General features: G+C 35.8%; 2 protein-coding genes across 2 annotated transcripts; both read right to left on the bottom strand.

Annotated features, from left to right (window-relative positions):
• Nucleotides 1–3,850: 3,850 nt before the first annotated feature.
• Nucleotides 3,851–9,656, bottom strand: LOC106969849 (olfactory receptor 4F3/4F16/4F29-like). Its single transcript, XM_053224218.1, has 3 exons — nt 9,446–9,656; nt 8,806–8,907; nt 3,851–6,500 (listed from the first exon to the last, which is right to left on the bottom strand). Exons 2-3 carry the CDS (start codon nt 8,809–8,811, stop codon nt 5,529–5,531), a joined length of 978 nt encoding a protein of 325 aa, XP_053080193.1. The 5' UTR covers nt 8,812–8,907; nt 9,446–9,656; the 3' UTR covers nt 3,851–5,528.
• Nucleotides 9,657–16,845: 7,189 nt separating this feature from the next.
• LOC106969805 (olfactory receptor 4F3/4F16/4F29-like) lies at nt 16,846–23,059 on the bottom strand. The gene has a single exon (XM_053224217.1). It carries the CDS (start codon nt 20,667–20,669, stop codon nt 19,698–19,700), a length of 972 nt encoding a protein of 323 aa, XP_053080192.1. The 5' UTR covers nt 20,670–23,059; the 3' UTR covers nt 16,846–19,697.
• Nucleotides 23,060–24,814: the final 1,755 nt, after the last annotated feature.

Here is a 24,814-nt window from a genome sequence, read left to right as displayed (position 1 = left end):
TTGAGGGTTTTTATTAAGAAAGGATGCTGCATTTTGTCAAATGCTTTTTCTGCATCTATTGAGAGGATCATATCCTTTCTTATCCTTTCTTCTATTAATATGATGTATCATATTGATTGATTTGCAAATATTGAACCAGCCCTACAGCCCAGGAATTAATCCCACTTGATTGTGGTGAATAATTCTTTTGGTATATTGTTGAACTCAATTTGCTAGGTCCTTGTTGAGAATTTTTATGTCCATGTTCATCAGGGACATTGGCCTATAATTCTCCTTTTTTGTCTCTGCCTGGTTTGGGAATCAAGGTAATGCTGGCTTCATAGAATGAGTCTGGAAGCTCTCCTTCTGTTTCTATTTTTGGAATAGCTTGAGAAGGATAGCTATTAACTCTGCTTTAAATGTCTGGTAGAATTCCCCTGGGAAGCCATCTGGCCCAGGACTCTTATTTCTTGGCAGATTTTTAATAACTGATTCAATTTCTTCACTGGTTATGGGTCTGTTCAAATTTTCTATTTCTTTTCATTTGAATTTTGGTAGTGTGTGGGGGTATCTAGGAATTTGTCCATTTCCTCCAGGTTGTCCAGTTTGTTGGCATATAATTTTTCATAGTATTTTCTCATAATTGTTTGTATTTCTGTGGTGTTAGTTGGGGTATGTCCTCTTTCATTCGTGATTTTATCTATTTGGATCCTTTCTCTTTTCTTTTTGAGAAGTCTGGCTAGGGTTTATCAATTTTGTTTATTTTTTTCAGAAAACCAGCTCTTAGTTTCATTGATCTGTTCTACTGGTTTTTTTGGATTCTATATTGTTTATTCCTGCTCTAATCTTTACTATTTCTCTTCTTCTGCTGGCCTCGGGGTTTCTTTGCTGTTCTGCTTCTAGTTCCCTTAAGTGTGCTGTTAGATTTTGTATTTGGGACTTTTCTTGTTTCTTGAAATAGACCTGGTTTGCAATGTATTTCCCTCTTAGGACTGCCTTTGCTGCATCCCAAAGGGTTTGGACTGTCATGTTTTCATTTTCATTTGCTTCCATATATTTTTTAATTTCTTCTTAAATTGCCTGGTTGACCCATTCATTCTTTAGTAGAATGTTTTTTAACCTCCATGCATTTGGAGGCTTTCTAAATTTTTTCTTGTGTTTGATTTCAAGTTTGATAGCATTGTGATCAGAAAATATGCATGGTATGATCTCAATTCTTTTATATTTATTGAGGGTTTTGTGACCCAGTATGTGATCTATCTTGGAGAATGTTCCAGGTACACTCAAAGAGAATGTGTATTCTGCTGCTTTTGGATGAAAAGTTCTGGATATATCTGTCAAGTCAATCTAATCAAGTATACCATTCAAGGCCATTGTTTCTTTATTGATTTTTCCCCCAAATGATCTGTCCATTGATGTAAGTGGAGTAATTAAAGTCCCCTGCAATTACAGTATTCCTATCAATAAGATTGCTCATGTTTGTGATTAATTGATTTATGTATTTTGGTTCTTTCAAGTTGGGAGCAGAAACATTTACAATTGTTAACTCTTCTTGATGGATAGTCCCTGTAATTATGATATAATGCTCTTCTTCATTTCTTGTTACAGCCTTTAGTTTAAAATCTAGTTTGTCTGATATAAGTATGGCTACTCCAGCTTTCTTTTGACTTTGATAGAATGACTATTATCAAAAAGTCAAAGCAAGTGTTGGTGAAGATGGGGAAAGAAAGGGAGCACTTGTACAATGTTGGTAAGAATGTAACACAGTATAATCACTAGGAAAATAGTATGGAGGTCCCTCAAACAAATTAAAAAATAGAACTACCATGTGATCCAGCAAATCCAACTCCTGAATATATATCCAAATAAAATGAAAATCACTATCTCAAAAAGTTATCTGCACTCCCATGTCCATTACAGCACTATTAACAATAGACAAGATATGGAAGCAATCTAAGTTCATTGACACATGAGTGGATAAGTACACACACACACACACACACACACACACACACACACAATGTATTAATATTCAGCCTTTAAAGAGAAGTAAATCCTGCCATTTATGATAACACAGATGAACATGGTGGGGGAGGTGCATTATGCTAAGTGAATTAAACCAGACACAGAAAGACAAATACTTTGCAATTTCATTTATATACAGAGTCTAAAAAAGTAAATAACAGAGTACCAGAGAATAGGATGGTTGTTACTAAGGGCTGGGATGTGAGATAAAGGGGAGATGTTAGTGAAAGAGTACAAGTACTTTCAACAAGTACTAGATGAATAAATTCTATAGACTTATGTTCAGCATGGTGACTACATTTAATAATAATGTATATTTGGTAGGGCCTGGGTGGCTCAGTCAGTTAAGTGACTGGCTTTGGCTCAGGTTATGATCTCACAGTTCATGAGTTTAAGCCCTTCATCAGGCTCTGTTGCTGACAGCTCAGAGCCTAGGCTTCAGATTCTGTGTCTCCCTCTCTCTCTGACCATAGCCTGCTTGTGCTCTCTCTCTCTCTCTCTCTCTCTCAAAAATAAATAAACATTAAAAAAAATTTTACCTAATAATAATGTATATTTCACATAATAATAATGTAAGAAAGTAGATTTCCAGTGTTCTCACATAAAAAGGAGATGGTTAACTAGGTGAAGTGATGAATATGTTAATTAATTGAGGTAGTCATTTCACATTACATACAAAACATCATATTGTACAACCTAATATGTACACTTTTATTTGTCATCATACCTTAATACAGTTGGGAAAAAGAAAGAAATAAATTCCTGTCTGCTAAATGTTAAAATATAAACAGCTTTTATTTTGATACCTACTAATGTGATGCAGAAACCACCTCAAACAACCTTATACTACTTTCTTTAATATTAACTAAGAAGAGAAAGTTTTGTGTGTGCCCAAAAGAGGTTTACTTGAAGCCTGGTGTTCAATTTTTTTTCTTTATGTCCTTGTTCAGGTATAGAAGGAGCCTAATGCTATAGAATCAGTAAGCAATTTGCCATGTTAAGGTCATTTTCAGCTTTCAATCAAATAGTTGATAAATTGGCTCATCCTCTGCCTGGACTACTGCAAACTGTCTGTTTCTGTTAGGCTGAAGGAACCCCAAGAGGTGTCCACTCAGGCTTCAGTAAGAATACTGAAATAACATGACTCTATCATGGACTAACTATCTCCAAGGAGTAGATGGTGCAATGCCCGCCACTCATGCAGAATTTCGTTTGAATACAAGAGAGTTATAAAGTCAGTTTATCGTATAAATTACCTCTGAGTTTCAGCCCCTTTGTGTTTTTTTGAAAGTTTATTTATTTTGAGAGAGAGAGAGAGAGAGCACCCACACGAGTGAACAGGGGAGGGGCAGAGAGAGAGGGAGAGAGAGAATCCCAAGCAGCTCTGCACTGTCAGTGCAGAGGCCAATGCAGGGCTCAAACCCACAAAATGTGAGATCATGACCTGAGCTGAAGTCAGACACCTAACCAACTGGGTCATCCAGGCGCCCCCAGCCCCTTTGATATCCATCTAGTAAATAGGTGGATATTTTAATGACAGATTTAAATGACAGAATACAATAGCATTGTATTTTACTGAATTGATGCATGTTTTGTATTTGTTATTTTGTGTTATTAAGTAGAGAGAGAAAAGATATGTTCAGATTTTAGAAGGACAGATAAGAGAGACCCACCAACTTTGATGTGTGGTGATTAAGAGCAGGGATACTAGAGCAGAAGCTGTGTGGATTTGCAACCAAGCTTCGCCACTTACTACCTCTGTGTCTCTGGGCTAGTTAGTGTATCTTTCTGTGCCTCAGGTACATCTCCTATAAATAAGAGTAATCATATTACCTACCTGATTTCTGAGAGAATTAAATGAATTGGTATATGTTAACAACTTCAGATAGTACCTGCCACATATATGTTCAATAAATGTTGGTAAACGTAGAGGTGGTGACAGGTGGACAAAAACAATGAATGGGCTTTAAAAAGCTAGTAAGAAAGGTGTTGGATGAGAAGGAGCTATGGCAGTCTCTACCAGGCTTGTAAACGACACAGTTAAGGGCAAGTAAAGTGATAATAAATCTGTACTGAATTTTATTTGGAGTGAATGCACATCTAAGTTTCCATTTTTCAAATAGAAAGGCATGTGATATTATGTGATCCTTTGATCACATAATATTTATAAGGCTGATATTCAAAGGAGCACCCTAAGAGGTCACCAGGAGAAAGATAAGTATAAACAAAGTTTATCAAGAGGAAGAGGAAAAAGGAACAGTTATACACAAACAACAATCATCACCCAAAAGCTAATTTTGCTAAAAAGAAATATCTCTCACTTGGTTAAGCTAATGTCTTAGCCTGTAATTGTCCTGGTAAATATATATTTTACAAACGAATGAACAATTTTAAATAAGTCCAAAATAACATCAGAAGAAAAGTGAATATAGAAGAATGAAATAACTTCCTAAATGAAGTCTGAAACCTGAATACAATACTGTATGTTAAGTAACTGGAATTAAAATAACTTTTTTAAAAATAGGTAAACTGAGAAAAAAAGAAATCTGAAATCTGTTAGTGGCTTAAGAAGATAGATTCATCATGAAGATCTACCAAAAATTGCTAAATAACTGGGATATGAGTACACATATGGCATTTTTAAAGAATCTTTAAAATAAGTAGGCATTAACACAACTTTATCATAGTTTGTGTTCATTATCTTGATCTTGGTAATAACTTCACAGTATATATGTATATCAAATTACCATATTGTATACTTTAAATATATACAATTCTATTTGAAGATTTCAGTTATTCCTCAATAGAGTTAGGAAGGGAACTGTGGAGATCTGATTCTCACCTTAGATCTATCACTTAACAAAAGTTGGAACAAATTATCTCAAATTCCAGTTCTAAAATTTCATAATTCCATATATAATCAACAGCTCTAGGTAACCAAAAGAATGGGGTAATAGGAAGCAGATACCTTAGAGGAAAAAAATCAAACCAATTGGTATTATGGCAGTTTGGTAGATAGTTTGAGGAAAGGACATTAACCAGTTCAAAGCAAGGAAAGTATCACAGTGAAAAGGAATAACATGTTAATTTCCAACACTAAATCATTGAACACATTCTCTGTTTGGCACCTTTTGAGGGATAAAACTGTTGGAAGTGGTGGATTAAGGTGATATCTTTGGTTTGAGACATTTTCCGCAGTAATTAAAGAATGAATAGGAAGAATTTCTTACTTTGTCCCCTCCCCCCCGCAATATAAATCAAGATAAAAATGCTTACTACACAGTTTTCATAAATATTAAATAATTACTATAAAGCATCCAGCACAGGAGGGCCTGAAACACAGACGTGCCAATGTTAGCTCCCTTTATCATAATTAATTCAGGTGCTGGTGATACACAGAGACGTGGTAAATGCTTAAATGTAACCTAGTACATAAAGTTAATAGAGATCTAAAACTTCAATTACTCTATTTTTTTCTGTTGTCATTGAGTGTGTGGGTAAAATTTTTTTAACCTTTAGAGTACTTAGGACATCCTCCTGTAACTCACAAGCTGATGACAGAGTTTCTTCATTGCTGCCTTCATCTCCTTGTTCCTGAATGTGTAGATGACTGGATTCAGAAAAGGTGTGAGAACTGCATCAAAGATGGCAAGAAATTTGTCCAAGTGTGATGAGGGGAAGGGCCAGGTGTAGAAGAAGATTAATGGCCCAAAGAATAAAACCACCACAGTGACATGAGCTGACAAAGTAGAAAGGGCCTTGGATAACCCACCTGAAGAGTGTTTCCAAACTGTGACCAGAATGATGATGTAAGAAATAATCAGTATAAAGAAAGAACCCACAGAGATGAGTCCACTATTGGCTGTGACCATGAACTCCAGCCTATTGGTCTCTGTGCAGGCAAGTTTAATGAGCTGCGGAAGGTCACAATAAAAGCTGTCCAATACATTAGGACCACAGAAAGGCAAGTCTACAACAAAAGCCAATTGGGCCACTGAGTGGATGAAGCCAAGGACCCAGGCTGCAGCCAAAATCAAAATGCACATTCGTGGGCTCATAATGGTCAGGTAGTGGAGAGGCTTACATATAGCAACATATCTGTCAAAGGCCATGGCAATGAGCAGCACCATTTCTGTTCCCCCAATAGCATGAATAAAGAAGATCTGAGATATACAACCCCCAAAAGAGATGGCTTTGCGTTTTCTGAAGAGGTCATAAATCATTTTGGGGGCTGCAATAGAGCAAAACCCCACATCAAGAAAGGAGAGATTGGCCAGCAGGAAGTACATGGGAGAGTGCAAGTTAGGGTCAGTACTCACAGAGAACACAATGAGGAGATTTCCCATTAGGCTTGCCATGTAGAACACAGAGGAAAAGAAGAAAAGAAGAAGCTGGATCTCCCATGAATTAGAGAGTCCCAGGAACACAAACTCATATACCACAGATTGGTTGGCTCCATCCATTGCCTCTGCAAACAGAGGTGACACTAATTTTACCTAGGAAAAAAAGTAAAGAGAAAATAAACTTTGTGGGGAGTCACTGACTGCATGAATTTCATATCGTAAAGAAAAAACATTGCCTTATTTTACACAGCCAAAACACGTCTAATGTAACCCCTTAAACTATAGTTGCATAAAATAGGTAGTAACTCATTGCTACAAAGCGTGGCTTCTAACTCCCTAGTCTCCTTAACTTCCCTAGGTTTTGGTAAGAGAAGATTAAGCAAAATCTTCTGCTAAATCCTAAGGGCCATGAGTGGCAGGCCAGGAATGCCTAGAATAACATGAAAGAAGAAAGAAGAAATGGAAGGTAACTCATTGATTTCTCCCTCGGTGTGTTACTCCTGCCCGTGGAGTCCCCCAAAATTCAGGCAACTTCTGATGATCTTCATGTTCCTCACCCCTTTGATTACCTTCCATATGCAATGCTATCAGTCTCATTACTACTCTCTTATGTTTGGCCTCATGCTATTGCATTTTACCAAATCATGTTCACCTTTTCCTCTCCAAGAGAAAAGATCATGTAGAAACCCTAAAGGTATCCAGCTGTTGTTGCACAGCTCATGGAGTGGAAGTATCACAGGGTTTGAGCTATAAGACCATATGATAAAGTAAGGACAAGCCAAGAGACGTCTTTCCCGCAGAATCTAAACATGGTTGAAGTAATACAATGTAGCAAAAAAAATGCTATGTGATTCGTATTTGTAGATCATTGTCCATTCCATATTCACTTTTCATGGTTCATGGAAGGGCAAAAAGAACACAGCACTTGGAATCAGAACTGTGATTAGATCCTAGCCCTAAACTACAGGAACTTAAATTTTTTCTCCCATCCCTTCTACAACTTGACTCACTTCTTGAACTCAGTTTCACCATCTGTAAAATAAAGGGGCTGAGGTGAGTGATAGTAAGTAATTTTTTCAAGTCTAACATTTCTATGAGTTTATAATACAGTGCCTCCTCAGTAAGTAATGACACTCACCATAATGATGGTATTCTTTGCATTGGACTACTACCATATTCACCATCTATTTCCTTGTCTACAGTTGGTTATACGTCCCATATCCCATAGAAATCCCTCTCCTCATATCTCCCTCTTCTCTAATTCCTTTTGCACTACTTACATGACTCAATTAGCATATTATTGTTAAGTTTGCTATATGATTTATTTTGCCCTTTCTCATAATCATCTGTAATCAATCTACAAACATTTACTAGATGCCTGCTAAGCACAATGCATTGTTACAGGACACTGTGGACCTACTGAAATGTTAAAATACCCACTACCCCTTAATGCTTTTACATTTCAGCACATATACAAAAATATAAACAATATTTAAAGACATACTATATTTAAAAATGTCTAATAAGTAGTATGATCATAAAATTTGTAAAGCAAAGAAGATACCCAGAGTGCCAGAGCGATCAGGGCTTTCTTCAAAAAGAAACCAAGACCTCTGTTGCATTTTAAGATGTGGATATAATTTATTTGAATATGCAACTTCATAGATGAGCTTAAAGAATTTTTGTAATACCTAATATAATCAAGAAATACAATCAGGATAATATGTATAATTAAGAAATATTGGCGCACCTAAGTGACTCAGTCAGTAAAGTGTCCAACTCTTGACCTTGGCTCTGGTGGTCACGATCTCACAGTTCATGAGATAGAGCCCTGCATTAATAGCTCATGGCCAGCTTGGGATTCTTTCTCTCTCTGTCTCTCTGTCTCTCTCTCTCTCTCTGTCTCTCTCTCTCTCCCTCTTACTCTCTCAAAATAAATAAATAAACTTTAAAAAAAAGAACTGTCTCCTAGGCTGTAGCAGTGTTTGATGAGCTATTTATGGAAATAATGATAATCAAAACAAAAAACTGACCACCATGTACAAAACACCACAATAACTTCTTTAAATACATGTTGTTTGATATATACAGAAACCACAAAAGTTGGTATTATTAGCTTCTTTTGCAAAGAAGCAAATCCAAACCAAGAGAGGGAAAGCAACAGATTACAACAATAAATGATAGAGCTGATATTGATTCTCTGATCTGCCTCTCAACCAGTATATAGAGAAGACTACTCTTTTCTCATGACTTTCTGATTGTATGACACAACTTAGTCACTTTCTGGATGCCCAATGTTGCACTTTCAGCATCCTAGCCAGATCTAAGTGAAAGAAAATGAAGTTTTGTCCTCAAGTGTTCACAAACATTTGAGTTTCTTAAACTACTTCTCACACATCTATAATCCATCCAGGGTATTTAAAGAACCACAGTAGGAGAAGGAAAATCCATATGATACCTGCATCTCAGAGCATTCTGGTTGAGTTCCCAGACCAATATTTTCTCAATCCACATGAACTCCTTTAGCTTCCCATAGAAGAGACTCAGCTCTCGCAACTCTCTAATTAACAGAGAAAACAAAGGTGCTCTATCTCCATGTCAACAAATGAAATAAAGCCCAGAACTAAACCAAGTCAGATTTTATTCCCTCTTACAAGACCATCTCCTAATGGTTGAAAATCCCTTTTTTGGTTCTCCAACTGGGACAGCAATGGAGGGGGAAAAAGTAACTTCAGTTTCTGACTGCATGTCCTTTTTCTTCTCATTTTTATTGGTTCTTGCTCATTAAGCTCAACTGAAGCTGCTTCTGTTGTACAAGATAACATATTATTGATCTCTATACAAAACAATCCTGTCACCAGAATCATCTATTCAATGCTGGCCTTTGGGGACTTCAACATTCTACACCAGTATTCCTTAACTGTTGCTGTGTTTGTCACCCACCCACTCATTTAAAGACCTAACATGTGACTGTTTCCAAAGAGTTAAGCATATCCAACTTTCCCTGGTTGAAACTAGCATTACTTCATGCACAGGTAGCTATAAAAATGTTATTATCTTCAGAGATATGGGTAATTGGCACACAGGAGAATACCGACCAAATGACACTGCAGTGGCTTGGGATCACCAGTATGAGTTCATTTATTCACGGGAATTGTCATTCAGAATCCTGGCCAACCATCAGAGGAAGCTATTAATAAGTCACCAAAGAGGAAAAAGATAAATAAATAAATAAATAAATAAATAAATAAATAAATAAATTGCCATTTCTTCACTTAATTGGAGATATTTATTTCATACATAAGGTTAAAGAAGGATCTCCAACAAACATGTGAATATACACTGTCTTATATTTATATTAAAATCAACTCTGCTAAAGAACCCTGATACTTAAAACAGGAACCTTCATAGAAATTCCCAGGATAGTGTGTGTGTGTGTGTGTGTGTGTGTGTGTGTGTGTGTGTATGTGTGTTAATTATTTGTAAATTCATTCTTCTGCTCTATAATCAAAAGCTACCATATCCATAACATAAACCGTTTATCTGTAGATTCTATTACATGATCTACAACTTCACATTAAAAATAATACTTTTAAGTCAGAAAAAACTATACTACAGGCGCCTGGGTAGCTCAGTCAGTTAAGTGTCTGACTTCCACTCAGGTCATGATCTCGCGGTTGGTGACTTCAAGCCATGTGTCGGGCTCTGTGCGGACAGCTCAGAGCCTGGAGCCTGCTTCGGATTCTGTGTCTCCTTCTCTCTCTGTTCCTCCCCCCACCTTTCTCTCTCTCTCTCTGTCTCTCTCTCTCTCTCACTGTATCAAAAATAAATAAATGTTAAAAAAATTTTTGATATTTGTAATTGTACAAGATTGGGGAGAATGTTCATCAATAGAAGAGTAGCTAAATAAATTGTGGAACATCCATAAAACAGAATATTATGAAGCCACAAGAAAAGACTGGGGACATTCTACCTGTGGGGATATAAAATGCCTTCAAACAGCAAGGTGCAAGATAGTGGGTTTAGTAGGAAACCGTTAATGTTCAAACCAAGGAAGAGGGGATGAGAGATAATACCTTATATTAGTACTTACAAGTGAATACAAAAGAAAAAGGTGAATTTTCTTAACTCTAGCAAGAGGAAGTAGCTATCTGAATAACCTTATCTAATTTTTGGATATAAATTTCCTATTCAAGAATTTTTATTTAAAAAATAAGAAGAGGGGCACCTGGGTGGCTCAGTCGGGCATCCAACTTCAGCTTGAGTCATGATCTCGGGGTTCGTGAGTTCGAGCCCCCTATTAGGCTCTGTGCTGACAGCTCAGAGCCTGGTGCCTGCTTCAGATTCTGTGTCTCCCTCTCTCTCTGCCCCTCTCCCACTCATGCTGTCTGTCTCTCTCTCAAAAATAAACATTAAATTTTTTAATTTGCTTTAAAAAACAAAGTTTATTTTATTAAATCATTCCCTCTAACCAGCTCTAGAGGCATTACTATTTGATTTTAATATTTCCTCTAAACCTCTAATAGATAGTAGAGGCTGGGAGGAGACCAGAAAAGTCTGTGAGATTTAAGACTAATTTTAAAGCAGGAAACACTTAGACCAAAAAGAATATATATCTAAAATGAAAGAATTAAAATAAAAACACAAGAATGTCAATTTTCCCAAAGTAAATCCCTAAATATAATGTGATCTCAATACAGTTATCATCAAGACTTTTTTCAGGAGCTAGATAAATTATCAATTTCATTTGAAAGACCAAATGAACAAGGATAGTTAGGTAATCTTGAAAGGGGAAATCATGGGAAGGAGGAGGAGGAAGAACTCTCTAACAGATATTAAAATATATTAAAAGCCTTTGTAAATAAAAACTGTAGGAATAAACAGATAGATTAATGGGACCAAATAGAAAATACGGACATCCCCAACTGCAAATTGAAAATTCAGTATTCAATAAAGATGGCCTCTCAAATCAATGGAAAATATATGGACTTTTGTTTCAAGTTTTTATTTAAATTCTAGTTGGTTAACATATAGTGTAATATTGGTTTCAGGTGTAAAATTTAGTGACTCATCACTTACATATAACAACCAGTACTCATCACAAGTGCCTTCCTTAATATTCATCACCCATTTAGCTCATCTCCTGCCCACCTCCTCTCCAGCAATCCTCAATTTGTTCCCTATAGTTAATAGTCTCTTATAGTTTGCCTCCCTATCTTTTTTTCTTCTTTCTTCTTTTGTGTTCACCTGTTGTTGCCTAAATTCCACACTGACTTATTTCCTGACTGACTTATTTCACTTAACATAATACACTTTAACTTCATCCACATCATTTCAAATAGAAAGATTTCATTCTTTTTGATTGCTGAGTAATATTCCATTACACACACACACGCGCACACACACACACACACACACACACACACACCCCACATATTCTTTATCCATTCACCAGTCGATGAACATTTGGGCTCTTTCCAACTATTGTTGATAATGCTGCTATAAACATCAAGGTGCATATACCCCCGTTGAATCAGTATTTTTGTATCCTTTGGCTAACTACCTCGTAGTGCATTTGCTGAATAGTAGGGAACTTCTATTTTTAACTTTTGAGGAACTTCCATACTGTTTTCCGGAGTGGCTGCACCAGTTTGTATTCCCACCAGCAGTGTAAGAGGGTTCCCCTTTCTCTGCATTCTCACCAATATCTGTTGTTTCCTGTGTTGTTAATTTTAGCCATTTGGACAGGTGTGAGGTGATATCTCATGGTTTTGATTTGTATTTCCCTGATGATGAATGATGTTGAGCATCTTTTCATGTGTTTGTTAGCCATCTGGATGTCTTCTTTGGAAATGCATCTATTCGTGTCTTCTGCCCATTTCTTCACTGGATTATTGGGGCTTTGGGTGTTGAGTTTGATAAGTTCTTTATAGATTTTGTTTACTAACCCTTTATCAGATATGTCATTTGCAAATATCTTCTCCCATTCTGTAGGTTGCCTTTTCACTTTGTTGTTTCCTTCACCGTGCAGAAGCTTTTTATCTTGATGAAGTCCCAATAGTTCATTTTTGCTTTTGTATCCTTTGCCTAAGGAGACAGATCCAGAAAAATATTTCTAAGATTGATGTCCAAGAGATTATTACCAATTTTTTAGGACTTTAGTAGTTTCAGATCTCACATTTAGGGTTTTAATCCATTTTGTACATTTAGGTACAATGTAAAATGGTCCAGTTTCATTCTTTTGTGTGTAGCTGTCCAGTTTTTCCCGCACCATTTATTCAAAAGACTGTCTTTTCGCCATTCTATACTTTTTTCCTCCTTTGTCATAGATTATTTGACCATATAATGTATGAGTTTATTCTTGGGCTTTCAATTTTGTTCCATTGATCTATATGTCTATTTTTGTTCCAGCACCATACTGTTTTGATTACTACAGCTTTGTAGTGTATCTTGAAATCTGGAATTGTGATACCTCCAGCTTTGTTCCTCTTTCTCAGGATTGTTTTGACTATTCAGGATCTTTTGTGGTTTCATACAAATTTTAGGACTTTTTTGTTCTACTCCTGAGAAGAGTACTATTGATATTTTGATAGAGATTTCATTGAATTTGTAGATTGTTTTGGGTAGTATGGCCATTTCAACATTAATTTTTCCAATACATGAGCATGGCATATTTTTCCATTAGTTTGTATCATCTCTGATCTCTTTCATCAGTGTCTTATAAGTTCCCAGAATACAGGTCTTTTACCTCTTTGGCTAAATTTGTTCTTAGGTATTTTAGCCTTTCTGATGCAATTGTAAATGGGATTTTTTTCTTAATTTCCCTTTCTACTATTTCATTAGTAGTGCCTATAAATGCAACAGGATTTTGTATATTGATTCTGAAAAATAAAAAATAGACCTGAAATGAAACTTTCACTAAGTGGAATGGACAGCAGATTAAATATTTAAAAAGATATTATCAGTGAACTTAGTGACATAGCAATGAAATTATCCAAATGGAGCACAGAGCATAAAATAAGTGAAAAAGAAAATTCAGAGCATCAGGAACCTGTGAGGCTATATCAAGGAGCCTAACATACATGTAGTTGGATGCCTAGAGGGAAAGTAAGGGAATGGGACAGAAAAAGTAATGCTTGAAATTTTTCCACGTTTTGTACAAACTATAATCAAACCTAAGTTTACCTAACTCCAAGCAGGATAAAAATAAAGAAAATTCAGCCCAAACAGAGCATAATAAAATTGCTGGTAACCAGTGATAAAGAAAAAAATTTTGAAGACCCAAAGAAAAATTCACATCACATACAGAAAACAAAGAATTAAAGCAGATTTCTAATGAGAAACTATGTAAGCCAGAAGACAATGGAGAGACATCTTAAAAGTACAATAAAGAAAGACAAATATGACAAATAAAAATATTTACACAACAAAATGTCTTTCAAAACTGAAGTCAAAATAAAGACATGTTCAGACAAAGCTGAGAGGATTAAAATTTTAAAACAAAAAATAATAATGAGGTACAATGATTATAGCATATGTAGGTATAAAATGTATGGCAACAGTACAAGGGATGACTGTTGTAAAGTTATTACACTATATGAGAAGTGGTCTAATATTATTTGAAGTGTGAGTATTATGAGCTAAAGAGGTTTATTGTAAATCCTAAAGCAAACACTAAAAATAATGATATATAGCTAATAAGACAATAGTGAAGGGATGGAATCCTTAATTAAAATTGAAACTTGAACATTAAAATTGAAAACTCAATTTCATACTAATTGTTTTAATAATAAAGGACTTAATTCCTTAGGAACATAACAATACTAAATGTGTATGCACTGAACACAGACTTTCAAAATACATGAACCAAAACCAAAAGCCAAAGGATAAATAGGTGAATCCAAAATTATACCTAAAAATTATAATGCTAGAACAAGTAGATGAAAAATCGGGAAGTATATAGAAGACCTGAAGAACACTATTAATCTAATTGATATTGATAGAGTATTCCACCAATAACAGCAGAACGTACATTCTTTGAATGAAATATCATAAAAAATAAACCATATCCTGGACTGTAAACCGTGTCTAAATAATGTCAGATGACTGAGATCCATGCAAAGCGTGTTCTTTGATAACAATGAAAATATGTAAGAAATTAATAACAGAAAAATATCTGTAAAATCTCCAATGTGTTTACAATAAGGAACCTACTTTTAAATATGGGGCGCCTGGGCGGCTCAGTCAGTTAAGCGTCCGACTTCGGCTCAAGTCATGATCTCACAGTTTGTGGGTATGAGCCCCGCATCCAGGTCTGTGCTGATAGCTCAGAGCCTGGAGCCTGCTTTGGATTCTGTGTCTCCCTCTTCCCCTCTCTCTCACTGCCCCTTCCCTGCTCGTGCTCTATCAAAAATAAATAAACATTTTTTTAAAAAATTTTTTAAAAAGAAAGAAATGTGCAAAAGACGCAAATAGACACGTTTCCAAAGAAGACATCCAGATGGCCAAGAGACACATGAAAAGATGCTCAACATCACTCATCATCAGGAAAATACAAATCATAACTACAGTGAGATATCACCTTACATCTATCCAAATGGCTAAAATTATCAACACAGGAAACAACAGATGTTGGCAAAAAGTCAGAGAAAGGGGAACCCTCTTATACTGCTGATGCGAATGCAAACTGGAGCAGCCACTCTAGAAAACAGTATGGAGTTTCCCCAAAAAGTTAAAAATAGAAATAGCCTATTATTCAGCAATTGCACTACTAGGTGGTTACCTAAAGGATACAAAAATAGTATTCAAAGGGGCACATGTACCTTGATGTTTATAGCAGCATTTTCAACACTAGCCAAATTATGGAAAGAGCCCAAATGTCTATCAACTGATATATACAGGGGAATATTATTCAGCCATTAAAAAAATGAAATTTTGCCATTTGCAATGATGTGGATGGAGCTAGAAAGTATTATGCTAAGCAAAATAAGCCAGTTAGACAAGATAAATATCATAGGGTTTCACTCAGATGTGGAATTTAAGAAACAAAACAAATGAGCAAAGGGGAAAAAGAAAGGTAAACCGAAAAACAGACTCTTAATGTTTATTTACTTTGAGAGAGTGTGCACGCATGCATAGGGGAGGAGCAGAGAGGTGGGAAAAGAGAGAATCCCAAGCAGGCCCACACTGAGCACAGAGCCTAATGTGGGGCTCAATCTCACAATCGTGAGATCATGACCTGAGCCGAAATCAGGAATCAGACACTTAACCAACTGAGCCATGAAGCCGTTCCAAACAGACTCATAACTATAGAGAACAAACTGAGGGTTACTGGAGGGGAGGATTACTGGGGACATGAGTGGGAGAATGGGTTACATGGTTGATGGGTATTAAGGAGGGCACTTTTGATGAGCACAGAGTATTGTATGTAAGTAATGAATCACTTACTTCTACACCAGAAACTAGTATTGCACTGTATGTTAACTAGCTAGAATTTAAATTAATCCTTAAAAAGAAGATGAACAAACTGTGGCTCAAAACAGATATCTCAAGGAATTTGTGATGCAGATCAAGCCTTGCTTACTTACAGGGAAATTTATAGCACTAAATATTTATATTGGAAAAAGAAAAAGTTCTTGAAAAAATCATTGAATCATTTAAGCGTCATGAATTATTTAAGTAATTGAAATTACCAATGTCAAGAATGAAAATTACCAATCTCAACATCACTGAAGATCCTACAAGCTTTAGAAGAATAGGGAATATTATGGACAACTCTATGCCAGGGAACTCAACCATTTAGATGAAATAGACAAAATGTTTGAAAGAGAAAGACAAACCAAGAAACAGACTCTTAACTACAGGTAACAAACAGATGGTTAAGGGGGGGGGGGGGGGTTGGAATGGGTGAAATAGATGATGAGGATTAAAGGATACACAGAGTAATATATAAAATTATTGACTCACTATATTGTACACCTGAAACTAATTTAACTCTGTATGTTAACTATACTGGAATTAAAATTAAAAACTTAATATAAAAAGTATCTGAGGGGCAGACACCTGGGTGGCTCAGTCAGTTGGGCATCTGACTCTCGATCTCAGGTCATGGTCCCATGGTTTGTGAGATCAAGCCTCTCTTGGGGCTCTGTGCTGACAGTGAGGAACCTGCCTAAGATTCTCTCTCTCCCTCTCTCTCTGCTGCTCCCCCACTTACATTGTTCATTCTCTCTCTCAAAATAAATAAACTTTAAAAAAGTTTGAGGGGCACCTGGGTGGCTCGGTCAGTTAAAGGTCCGACTTCAGCTCAGGTCATGATCTCACGGTCCGTGGGTTCAAGCCCCGCGTCAGGCTCTGTGCTGACCACTCAGAGCCTGGAGCCTGTTTCAGATTCTGTGTCTCCCTCTCTCTGTGACCCTCCCCCATTCATGCTCTGTCTCTCTCTGTCTCAAAAATAAATAAATGTTAAAAAAAAAATTAAAAAAAAAAGTTTGAAAGATTCAAAACTACCAAGTCTCACTCAAGAAGAAATAATCTGAGTGACCTTCTATTTACTAAAAAACTTGAATTTGTAGTAAAGAAAAAAGAAACTCCCACAAAAAAGAATCAAGGCCCCAATGGCAACACTATTAAACTCCACCAAGTACTTAATGAAGAAATAATGCCATAAATTTGCTGCACAGATTTCTCAGAAAATGAAAAAGGAAACATGTCCCAATCCATTTTATAGAGCTAGCATTACTTTGACACCAAAACCAAAAACATTTTTTTAAAAGGACAGACTCCCGTGAACACAGAGGCAGAATTATTAATAAAATACTAGCAGAGCAAATACAAAAGTATATCAAAGCAAATACATCATGATCAAATGGTTTTATTCCCAAATCAAAGATGATTCAATAATCAGTGTCATTCACTTTATCAAAACTAGAAAAGAAAAATCATTTTTATCCTCACAATAGATGCAGAAAAATAATTTGACCGAATGCAACACATTTTCTTAACAAAAACTCAGCAAACCAGGTGGCCTAAATTGTAAAGAGGTATAACACTATTGAGCTTGAGACTTATTAATAAAGGAAATTTTGCATATATATTTATTTAAATGAAAATGAAAACATTTAATTCAGTGTCTAAATCTTTAAACAAAATCCTCCCCACTACCCAAGAATATGGGTACTCTTTGACCAGTAATTACATATCTAAGATCTTATTCTAAGAAAATAATAAAAAAAAGTGCACAGGGTGCCTCGATGGCTCGGTCGGTTAAGCATCTGACTTTGGCTCAGGTCGTGATCTCACAATTCATGAGTTTGAGCCCCACATCAGGCTCTGTGCGAACAGCTCAGAGCCTGGAGTCTGCTTCGGATTTTGTCTCCCTCTTTCTCTGCCCCTCCCCCACTCACGTTCTGTCTCTCTCCTTCAAAAATAAATAAACATTAAAAAAAAGTGCACAAAGATGTATTATAGCATGCTTTCTACTAGCAAAATGTGATGCCTAATTATATATACATCAGAGGAAGGGTGGTTAAAAAAAATATGGTACAAACTTCTAGATATAAAATAAGTCCTGGGGATGTAATGCACAGCATGGTTAGTATCGTTAATAATACTGTTTTTGCATTTTGAAAATTGCTAAGAGAATAACTAGATCTTAAAAGTTTTCATCATAAGAAAACAAATTTGTAGATATGTGTGATGATGGATGTTAAACTACCATCTTGTGGTGATCATTTTGCAATATATATAAATATTAAATCTTCATGTTGTACACTGAAACTAATAAAATGTTATATGTCAATCATACCTCAATATTTAAAAGAATAAAAAATTTCAATACATAAAAGCAGGAATTACAAAGAGTACCAATATATCTTTCCTGAAGTTTGAGAGTATCTCATCTGGCAGCTGAGATTCACTGGCAAATCTGGGAAGGGAAGAGGGTAAAGATTTGTCAGAAACACTAATTTTAGGCGCACCTGGGTGGCTCAGTTGGTTGAGCCTCACACTTCGGCTCAGGTCATGATCTCACAGTTTGTGAGTTGGAGCCCCACGTCAGGCTCTGTGCTGACAGCTCAGAGCCTGGCGCCTGCTTCAGATTCTGTCTCCCTCTCTCTCTGCCCTTCTCCTGCTCACACTCTGTGTCTCTCTCTCTCAGGAATAAATAAACATTAAAAAAAAAAGAAAGAAAAAAAAGCATCAATTTTAGCCTTGAACATGATTCTTCCCATCTTTTACAAATAATCTGTTGCTGATGATGATCATCTTGGTGCTCATGAATAGCCGGCCAGTTTCATAACAAGTTGCCTAACCTACATGTGAATGATAATGACCTTCACTCAACACCTGCTCCTATTTATTTGCTAGCTTAAAAAAAGTAGTGAGATACTTTGAATAGTTATTTATACCACTTCAAAACAGCATATTTATTTTTTTAATAATTATATATATTTTATCACATGGAAAGTATAATACATTTCTTCATTATAGATGATTCATTAATACATCTCATCATTTGTAGACAGCTTTATAATAAATTTTCTTTTGTAATGTCTATACTTTGAATTTGCTATTTATTTACTTATAAACCTGATACATATAACATAGAAATCTTTTGCATTTTATTTATTCATTCATAAGCCAGTGCTACCTATCCTTAGCTCCAAAATATTCAATCCATTTATAATCTTTTAATATTCACATAGCTTTCTTTACCATATAAAAATTGTTTAGGAAATAATTAGGGTAAAATATAATTATGATACACACTGAGTGGTGTAGGACTTTACATCTCTGGTCTCAAAACATTTGATTAAATAATAATATTAAAGTATCCTAGGTTGTCATTCTATGATTTATCCCAAATTTTGCCTTCAAATTCCCATTAAATCTAAAAACCTCATTATTAGCTAAATCTGAGTGTGTATAGTCAAATCCAGATGTTAGAAGCCTCAAATTCTGAGAGCTACCTAGGCACCTATCTTCATTTTGTTTATTCCTCCAAGTATATAGACAAAAGAAACTCAGAGGGTATGAATATCAGTACATATGTAGACAGAAGAGACATGTCTTTGAGAATCATTACCAAAGAGGAGTATCCAACATTTGTCTTAATGGAAAATGTGCCCAGTATGTGAGATTTCATATTCTTCTATAACAAGAAAGACACTGTATTCCAAGGCTGAATTAATTCCTCCTCAATAGTTTCAGGATCCACAGGGTAAGGGTCCCTATAAAAAACTGACCAGATCAGAACAGAGTCCTGAGGACGATTTTCAAGTAGATACTGAAATTAATAACTAAACTGAAAAGATTTATGAAAAGTTTAAAGAGATTAATTTCCAAAAATAGTCAAGATGAATCCAAATAGCTTTGATTGTTCATGAAAGAACTCTTCCTGACACTTAAAACCTTACCAAACAGTCTCTTTATTGCCACTTTCATCTCCTTGTTTCTGAATGTATAGATAATAGGATTCATAAAAGGAGTGATAAGGGCATCAAAGATGGCTAAAAATTTATCAATTGGTAAGGTAGGGAATGGCCACACATAGACAATAATGCAAGGACCAAAGAAAAAGACCACCACGGTGATGTGAGCAGAGAGAGTGGAGAGAGCCTTGGATGAACCACCTGAAGAGTGTTTGCGAACTGTGACCAGGATGAAGATGTAAGACACAATCAAGATGAAGAAGGTGCCCATGGAGATGAAACCACTGTTGGCAGTGACCAGAAACTCCAGTCTATATGTGTCTGTACATGCAAGTTTGATGAACCGAGGAAAATCACAATAAAAACTATCCATTTTGTTGGGACCACAAAAGGGCAAGTTTATAACAAAAGCCAGTTGGGCCATGGAGTGGATGAGTCCAATGGTCCAGGCAACAGCCAAAAGGGAAATGCACATTCTTATGCTCATGATGGTCAGGTAGTGGAGAGGCTTACAGATAGCAATGTATCGGTCATAGGCCATAACTATGAGCAGCACCATCTCCGTACCCCCAACAGTGTGAATAAAGAACATCTGAGTAATGCACCCTGCCAACGAGATGACTTTATGTTTTCTGAAAAGGTCGTAAATCATCTTTGGGCTTGCAATGCTGGAAACACCAGTGTCAATGATGGAAAGATTTGCCAGCAAAAAGTACATGGGGGAATGTAAGTGATGGTCTGAAATGATTGTGAGCACAATGAGAAGGTTTCCTAACATACTTGCTATATAAAATATAGTAAAAAACAAAAAAAGAAGAATCTGAATCTCCCAAGAACTGGTGAGTCCCAGCAACAAAAATTCAGACACCACTGAGTGATTTCCTCCATCCATCAACTTAATGTGCTAGGCTGATCCTGAAGTTACCTGAAGAGCATAAGAGGGAGAAAAACATGATTTTTAAGTTGAAAGGGAAACTAAAGATCACTTAGCCATTGTACACAGTTACATAGAGTTTACATGGTACAAGACTCACAGAGAGCCAACACCAGAATTTTTTCCATGCCTAGTTCTTTGGTATCATTTAATCATGTGCCTCAAATTTAGTTTCATCTTTAGTGTATAATGAAGAAGGGAAATGTAGACAAGTAACCTAAGAATTTTAGGAGAAATAAATTAGGAAATAGGCTTATATTTTCTAATTTATACACTGAAATATGCCACAGAATAGAAATATGCAAAAAGGCACAGAGAACTATCTGGAGAGGTGTTCTAATTTGTTCTTTTTTTATTAAGTTTATTTATTTTGAGAGAGAGAGAGAGAGAGAGAGAGAGAAAGCACATGAGCAGGGAAGGGGCTAAGAGAGGGGACGAGAGAGAGAATCTCAAACAGGCTCTGTGCTGTCAATGGAGAGCCCAACACAGGGCTTGATTTCACAACTGTGAGATCATGACCTAAGCCAAAATCAAGAGTCAGACACTCAACTGGCTGAGCCACACAGGCACTCCTCTAATTTATTCTTTTTAATGGCTGCCCAATAGTCACAATGTGGATGGACCATAATCTATTTACTAATTTCCCAGTTAATAAGCATTTACCTTGTTTCTAGTTTTTGGCCCCTACAGACAATGCTACAAATTTTTTTCTTTATATATACATCCTTGCATATTAATGCTGTGTCATAGAATCCCAGAAGTGAGATCACTGGGTCAAAGTGCACATATTTTTAATGTCAGTGGTGTTGCCCAATAGCTTTCCAAAAAAGCTGGAACAACACATATCTACAAAAATAAATGTTACCACTTTTGTAAATTGTTGCCAGAATAGTAATAGCTCACTGTTACTCTAATTTTTTTTAATATTTATTTTGAGAGAGAGAGAGTGAGCATGAGTAGGGGAAGGTCAGAAAGAGAGGGAGAGAGTGGGAATCCCAAGCAGGCTCCACGCTCTCAGCACAGAGCCCAAGGTGGGGCTTGAACTCACAAACTATGAGATCACGACCGAGCCAAAATCAAGAGTTGGACACTTAACCAACTGAGCCATCCAGGTAGCCCTGTTACTCTAATTTTCATTTCCCTGACAACCAATAAATTTGAACATTCTTGTAGTTTGGATCTGCTCTTTTGTGCATTGCCTATTCATGCCTTTTCCTATTTACTACTGTGCTTTTTTTCCCCCAATTTGTAAGAGATCTTTTTATATTACAGCTTTAAGCATTTGTCATTTTTTTTTAAGTTTTCTAAATCAATTATATATTAATTTTATTTATGGTTTCTTTTGTTACACCCAAGTTTTCAATTCTTAGATGATTAAATACAGCTATTACTTTTTTATAGCTACTATTTTTAAGATCTCCCTTGCATCTGAAGCATACATGTACATTCTTAGATTTTCTTTCAAGACTTTGTTTTGTTTTGTTTTGTTTTCTATTGGGACCTTGCTCTATTATTTTCTATATGTTTCAAAATATAAGTCCATCTTTAATTTCTTCCAGGTGAATAGAATTGTAATGGCACTGTTTGTTAAATGACCCATTCTTTCCTCTTTGAATTTAACTACCATTTTTGCATTATGCTAAATTCTCAGATTTTAGGATATGTTTCTGAATTCTTTATTCTGATATATTTGTCTATTTCTGTAGAAATATCAGGGTATTTCAAAGCAGTAGCTTTATACTATGTCACTATTTCTGATAAAGCAAGTCCTCCTTCACTGTCCTTATTTTTCATATTTTTTTGGCTATTGATCAGCATATATGATAGCATATAAATTCATTTTATCCAATCTCCCCAAGAATTCCATTGAACTTCTGATTTGAATTTCAGTAAATTTATGTATTAACTTTGAATGAAGTAGCATGGTTATGATGGTGTCTTCCACTCAAGAACATTGTACATCCATCTATTTGTTCAAACCTTGTTTCATGTCCTTCAACAAGATTTTGCCATTTTTTATATATGTTCTATGATTTCTTTGTTAAAGTTATTCCTACGTATTTTATAGCTTTTTTCTTGGCATTATGAATGAAATATTTTTCTCACTTCCATTTCTAGATTCGTTTTGTTAGAATGGACAAAAGTTACTTCTTTTTATCTGTTGCATGTAGGCAACTTAATTATTACTGGGTAAGTAGTTTTTTACTGAAATATCTTGGGTTTTCCAGGTTGCCAATAATGTCATCAGCAAAAAAAGACAACTTTTTCATATTTGATTTTTGCTGGTTTGGTTAAGATAGTATTCATCAGCACCTTATTAACATGAAAGTCCTACTGTACTTTCCTATTTTTTTCATATTTATTGTCCCTTATCCAGTGATACGTTTCTCTATTCTTTTTTTTTAAGTTTATTTATTCCAAGAGAGAGAGAGAGCACAACCAGGGGAACGGCAGAGAAAGAGAGAGAGAGAGAGATAATGAATCCTAAGCAGACTCCACACTATCAGCACGGAACCCAGTGCTCCAACTCACCAACCACGAGATCATGACCTGAGCTGAAACCAAGAGTTGGACACTTGACCAACTGAGCCACCCAGGCACCCCACATTTCTCTATTCTTATTAAATTTTTTTTTCTAATGTTTATTTATTTTTGAGAGGGAGACAGAGAGAGAGTGTGAGTGGGGGAGGGGCAGAAAGGGGGAGACACAATCTGAAGCAGGCTCCAGGCTCTGAGCTGTCAGCACAGAGTCCAACGCGGGACTCAAACCCACACACCGTGAGATCATGACCTGAGCTGAAGTCAGACGCTTAACCAACTGAGCCACTCAGGTGCCCCTCTATTCTTATGTTAAAATAAGATGCCAATTATTTTCCCTACCAATGTGTTCTTTTACCTCCCTGTCTTCCCTTATCACCAATTAAGATAAAACCTCAAAAGTACTTTTCTCCCCATCATCTCACTTCCTCACCTCCCACCCCCATTTAAATTAAATCAGGTCCTTTTTCTTTCTGGAACTTCTAATTGTTTTATATAGTGTGCTTCCTGAGTCTATCCTCCCTATTTTGTTTCCTTTTCCTTTCCATCTCATTATCTTTATCCTGTGTGCTTCAAGATATCCATTGCACCTAACCTTCTAGCCTCAAATTCAGATTTCAAGAATAATCATCCTTTGTTTAAATTCATCTGAATTGTTCAGTTCTAAAGGGTTTTGTTTATATTGCTCATGAATCCCTTTGCAGGCTAATATAACTTTTCATTGAAATTAGCATCTGCTTCTTCCAGAAGTCTTGTGTCCCAACTTCAGCCTAATAGCACTTATACTTAATATGTATACTTAATACTTAACAAATTCTAATACCTGAGATGAAATTTCAGAAATCATCTATATCAGTCTATCTGATTTTAAGATTTATTCAATATATCCAGTCTAGTCTGATACTGGCTTTACTTCTCTAATCTCTCAGGGATGTAAATGCCACCTAATACTAGTGTTAGAATCCTTGTTAAGTGTTGTTGGAATAACAACTTGACAATAGAAAAGTGCCTAAAAAATCTGTGAAATAAATAAATACCATTGCATTGGGGCTTGAAGTAAACTATAGCTCTTAATTACAATATTCTTATGTATTACTTTATGATAAAGTGATAAAGAACAGCCAACTTGAGAGTTTGATTTTTCTTAAGGCTCCAAACTAGGAATTAATCTCATCCCAAATATTTTCTGTCACAGAGATGGGTGATCTTGAAGACAAGTGAAATTTTCTCTACAAGATAACACATTTAAAATACACATTTAAAATAGAAATCCATTCCTATTAATCTTTCCAAATTTGGATACTATGTAGTTTATTTAAATGGGTTCATTCATTTTCTTTCTATGTTTATTGTTCTGGAGGGATAGATGTAAAATGTTGGTTAAAAGTAAAGAATCACAAACCATACTCCTGGGGTTTAAACTTGCCTTAACCACTTGCCCTACCACTAACCCTTGAAATAGGGCTTCAACTAGCTTCATTTTGACCTCAAACTTTCTAATTAAGTTCTTCCATCTTATCTCTTAACTCAGGCAAAAGACCCTGAAAGCAACCAAAACTACCCCC

Source organism: Acinonyx jubatus, chromosome B3 (assembly GCF_027475565.1).
Source record: "Acinonyx jubatus isolate Ajub_Pintada_27869175 chromosome B3, VMU_Ajub_asm_v1.0, whole genome shotgun sequence".
Classification (NCBI taxonomy): Eukaryota; Metazoa; Chordata; class Mammalia; order Carnivora; family Felidae; genus Acinonyx; species Acinonyx jubatus.
Note: the sequence above shows the minus strand (reverse complement) of the source record. Positions and strands in the feature narration are given on the sequence as shown.

Excerpts from the sequence above, each read along its gene's own strand:
- LOC106969805 (XM_053224217.1), bottom strand. The coding sequence starts at position 20,669 with ATGGATGGAGGAAATCACTCAGTGGTGTCTGAATTTTTGTTGCTGGGA.